The sequence below is a fragment of the Bison bison genome, unplaced genomic scaffold (genome assembly GCF_000754665.1).
Source record: "Bison bison bison isolate TAMUID 2011002044 unplaced genomic scaffold, Bison_UMD1.0 scf7180017864480, whole genome shotgun sequence".
NCBI classification, from domain to species: domain Eukaryota; kingdom Metazoa; phylum Chordata; class Mammalia; order Artiodactyla; family Bovidae; genus Bison; species Bison bison.
Window position 1 is genome coordinate 1,173,763 of NW_011495040.1, and position 5,139 is coordinate 1,178,901.

General features: G+C 40.9%; 1 protein-coding gene across 1 annotated transcript in view; it reads left to right on the plus strand.

The window, feature by feature from the left end:
* DNAH6 (dynein, axonemal, heavy chain 6) overlaps positions 1 to 5,139 on the plus strand; it is a 280,222-nt gene that overhangs the window by 101,885 nt on the left and 173,198 nt on the right. Inside the window, exons 26-30 of the mRNA XM_010862179.1 lie at positions 7 to 152; positions 236 to 349; positions 2,479 to 2,604; positions 2,690 to 2,845; positions 3,553 to 3,714. Of these exons, the coding sequence (XP_010860481.1) occupies positions 7 to 152; positions 236 to 349; positions 2,479 to 2,604; positions 2,690 to 2,845; positions 3,553 to 3,714 (704 nt within the window). The remainder of the gene's footprint in view (positions 1 to 6; positions 153 to 235; positions 350 to 2,478; positions 2,605 to 2,689; positions 2,846 to 3,552; positions 3,715 to 5,139) is intronic.

The following is a 5,139-nucleotide window of genomic DNA, read 5'->3' on the forward strand; positions in this document are numbered from 1 at the left end:
CAATTATAAATACAAATTTAAACGTGGAGGAGTGGCTGGGCAAAGTGGAGGAAGCCATGTTCACGTCTCTGCGCCGCCTGTGCAAAGCCGCCATCGCGGACTATCTGGGGAAACAGAGAACAGTGTGGGTGGTCGCAGGCCACCCTTCTCAGGTAACAGGCTCCTTTCAGTCTCCGCCTCTGCATCTTACTCGGCTGAGAGGAAGCCCACACTGAAGGAGGGTGTTTCCCTGCAGGTGATCCTGACCGTTTCTCAAATCATGTGGTGCCGCGATTTGACGGAGTGTTTGGAAAAAGAAGAGGGGAATCACTTAGAGGCCCTGGAAGATTTTGAAAAAGTGAACTTTGAGGTGAGATTACGGGCAGGTCAATATCAGACGTATCGCTGGGCAAGATGGTCCCAGTGGCTCTTATGGGCGTGGTTGATACAAGTTCATTACTTCGGAAATTGTAAGGCTCTTCTCCTAAGGATAAAACAGTGACAGGTTACTAAAATCTTTCTGTATCTTTCTAATATCGACGAGAGAAGTCATAAACATTACTTAACTAAATGATTAGCCTCCGTTTTGTAAATCATAGAAATCATGAAGTGTCATTACATCATTATGTCACATAAAAAAATGTTTCTGAAGGCCTGTAATCTGTATTTTAATCAAGGATCACAGAATGAATTGTAAAAGGCTCTATTTCAACTATGTATGAAATAAATATATATTAATTAATAAAACTGAATGGCTTTTAACTGTTTAAAAAAAATTTGTAAGGCTCTGAGATGACATCCAAAGATTTGGGGTGCTCACAAAAACTGTCTCTGTTCAAGTTTTCTCAGCAATACTCCCTTGATGTTTGCATAGTATTTATGTGTGTGGTCAGTCGCATAGTCGTGTCTGACTCCTTGTGAACCCATGGACTGCAGCTGTCCAGGCTCCTCTGTCCATGGGGATTCTCCAGGCAAGAATACCAGAGTGGGTTGCCATGCCCTCCTCCAGGTGATCTTCCCAACCCAGGGATCAAACCCAGGTCTCCCGCATTGCCATATTTATATGAATACTTTTAACAATAGAAGGAAAAAAAGAAATTCAAAAGGAAAAATGTCAGGATTATCAGGGTTTGCCACCTTTAAGGAGAAATGGTATACTGGATCCTGATGTCTCTCCCAGAAGTTGATTTGATCCAGGAAAACCACAGGATTTGTGCCATTTCTGTTCTTCAGCCCAACACATGCTTTTCTACTGTTTTATAGAACCCTTAGGCAATGATAAGTAAAGCCATAAGATTGAATTAATTAAATAGCATTCTACACAAATTTTTGAGCTATCCTTAAAAATTGCAGCTTACAGTGGGGCCAGATCTTCAACTCCAAATCCAATTCTACTTCCAAGCAATGTTGCATTTTTAAAGACTCACCCTTAGGGGAATTTTCTGGTGCTCCAGTGGTTAGGACTCTGCTCTTGCACTGCAGAGGGCACGGCTTTGATTCCTGGTTGGGGAACTGAGATCCTGCATTCTGCATGGCATGGCCAAAATAATTTTTTTTAGAAAATCACACTTAAAACAGAAAAAGGAGGAAACAGCTTCCTTGAAATAAAACTCTCTTAGAAGGTTCTCAATAGAATTTCACCTCAGAGAGCTCCTGAGAGAAGACTCACTAAGGAAAGTCCCACTGATCTCTTTACAGAGGTGACCCTTGATCAGGATCAGCCTGAGTGAAAATTCAGCCAGTCAAGGTTTTCAGAGTCACTGCCCTTCTTTGAAAAAGATTTAATGACTTAACATGAATGCTTTTGGTTAATCAGCCATTGGCTTGGTTAAAATGCCTGAGTTTTATGAATATCCAAAAATAAAAGAACCTAGCCCTATAAATGAGAAGCACTACCTTAATCATTTAATTTTTGAGGAGAACAGTCTTCTATGGAGACATCATCACAGGATGGTTAAGAGCTTTCCTCAAGGCAAATGTCTACCTGAGTCTCATTTTTGCCACTTTATTGACTGTGACGGCCACCAGTTTACTTACCCTCTCTGACCTTCAGTTTCCTCTCATGTGAAATGGGGGTAAATCTAGTATGTATTTCATAGAAGTCTTATTGGAATCAAAAAAGTTAAATTGTTGTAGTATTTGGTCACAGAATTACAGACTTTTATGAAATTTGGAATTGCCATTTGTCAAAACTGTTTAATTTTTTAAATATTAATAAATTTGTCATCTTTATTTTATTTTATGTTATATTTTCTTGGCCATGCCACATGACATATGGGATCTTAGTTCCCCAACCGGGGATTGAAACTGTGCCCCTTGCATTGGAATCCCAGAATGTTAAACACTGGACCTTCAGGGAAGTCCTAAAACTATCTAATTTTATAGATACTTAGTTTTATAGATAATTCTGGCAAATATCTATTCCAAACCTAGTAGTAAAAAGATATACATGTAAACTGATTTTTGAAAATTAATGATCATATTTTTTTTCATTTGTAGAGATTAAATGCCCTGGCTGCAATAGTCCGAGGCATCCTTCCTAAATTACACAGAAACATCATAACTGCCTTAATTACTATTGATGTACATGCAAGAGACATAGTCACTGAACTTGTTCAAGCCAAGGTAATTGTTTCATTCAAATAAAATCATATGTTTCTTTCTAAAATGAATGCATCTACCAAGTGTATCATTGTCATCACTTCTGCAGGTGCAGGTAGTTGACTCCTTTGACTGGCAGAGACAGCTGCGCTATTACTGGGATGTAGACCTGGACAATTGTGTGGCAAGGATGGCGCTCTCTCAGTACACCTATGGCTATGAGTATTTAGGTGCATGCCCAAGATTAGTTATTACTCCTCTCACGGTAAGTTACTGACCGTTAGGTTCATGACTGTTTTTTTTCCCCATCATAATAGTTCTGAAACATTTCTAAGATTAAACCTTGAAAGAATTTGCTGTGAATACATCTTCATATCGCAGAGATTTATTTACTCTATTTGATCGTGTGCCTGAATTTTTTAGTATGTTTCAGTTGCTGTAGAACCTTTCATGAGTGAAGTAAGTCAGAAAGAGAAAAACAAATATTACATATTAATGAACATATATAGCATCTAGAAGAAAATGGTACCAATGAACCTACTTGCAGGGCAGGAATAGAGAAGCAGATGTAGAGAATGGACTTGTGAACACAGGGAGGGAAGAAAGGGTGGGATGAATTGAGAAAGTAGCATTGACGTACATTTTACTGAGTGTAAAACAGATAGCTAGTGGGAAGCTGCTGTATAGCACAGGGAACTCAACTTGTTGCTCTGTGATGATCTAGATGGGGAGGGGCGGAATGAGGAGGCGGGTGAGAGGGAGGCTCAAGAAGGAGGAGATATGTATATATATAGTTATGAGTAATTCACATTGTTGTACAGCAGAAACCAACACGACATTGTAAAGCAATTATCCTCCACTTAAAAATATATTTTAAAAAATAAATAACAACCCTCCTGCTATAGAAAGTACTTACAACTTTGTGGCCAGTGTCAGTTCCCTTCAATAATGACAATTTATCCATTTCTTCAGGATCGCTGCTACCTTTGCCTCATGGGGGCTTTGCAGCTGGACCTGGGAGGTGCACCAGCCGGTCCTGCTGGAACTGGGAAAACAGAGACCACCAAAGACCTTGCAAAAGCCCTTGCCATCCAGTGTGTGGTCTTTAACTGCTCTGATGGTTTGGACTACAAGGTACAGTCTTGGTGTATAAACGCTAACATTAAGTGCTTCATTGTGGCTTTCTCTGTTTGCACTGTGACACAGAAAAAGAAGGAGAAAAAGGGGTGATGGCAAACTGGGGAAAACTGGTGGGGCCAGAAGGAGGTCCAACCAGTCCATTCTAAAGGAGGTCAGTCCTGGGTGTTCATTGGAAGGACTGATGCTAAAGCTGAAACTCCAATACTTTGGCCACCTCATGCAAAGAGTTGACTCATTGGAAAAGACTCTGATGCTGGGAGGGCTTGGGGGCAGGAGGAGAAGGGGACGACAGAGAATGAGATGGCTGGATGGCATCACCGACTCGATGGACGTGAGTTTGAGTGAACTCTGGGAGTTGGTGATGAACAGGGAGGTCTGGCGTGCTGCAATTCATGGGGTCGCAAAGAGTCGGACACGACTGAGCAACTGAACTGAACTGAGTGGGGCCAGGAATGATTAAAGTGGAATAAATAGAGCAAGGGAGACTAGTCAACACAAGGCAATCTGGGTGGGTCAGGTAGGAATCAAGGCCCGGATTTGTCAAATGGTGGTAAAAATGAGGTATAAAACACAATAGCAGGGAAATCTAGGAACAAGGAATAAGCTTACAGGAAGAGAAGAGTAGGGACTTCCCTAGTGGTCCAGGGACTAAGATTCTGTACTCCCAATGCAAGGGGCCCTGGGTTTGATCCCTGGTCAGAGAACTAGACCCCACATGCTGCAACTAAGATCCACTGTAGCCAAATAAATAAATTAATATTAAAAGAGAGATGAGCAATTCAGAGTTGTGTATTAAAAATGAAATGAGACACGTGTACCCAATGTTCATCGCAGCACTGTTTATAATAGCCAGGACATGGAAGCAACCTAGATACCCATCAGCAGATGAATGGATAAGAAAGCTGTGGTACATATACACAATGGAGTATTACTCAGCCATTAAAAAGAATACATTTGAATCAGTTCTAATGAGATGGATGAAACTGGAACCTATTATACAGAGTGAAGTAAGCCAGAAAGAAAAACACCAATACAGTATACTAACGCATATATATGGAATTTAGAAAGATGGTAACAATAACCCTGTGTACGAGACAGCAAAAGAGACACTGATGTATAGATCCATCTTATGGACTCTGTGGGAGAGGGAGAGGGTGGGGAGATTGGGAGAATGGCATTGAAACATGTATAATATCATGTATGAAACGAGTTGCCAGTCCAGGTTCGATGCACGATACTGGATGCTTGGGGCTGGTGCACTGGGACGACCCAGAGGGAGGGTATGGGGAGGGAGGAGGGAGGAGGGTTCAGGATGGGGAACACAGGTATACCTGTGGCAGATTCATTTCGATATTTGGCAAAACTAATACAATATTGTAAAGTTTAAAAATAAAATAAAATGTAAAAAAAAAAAAAGAA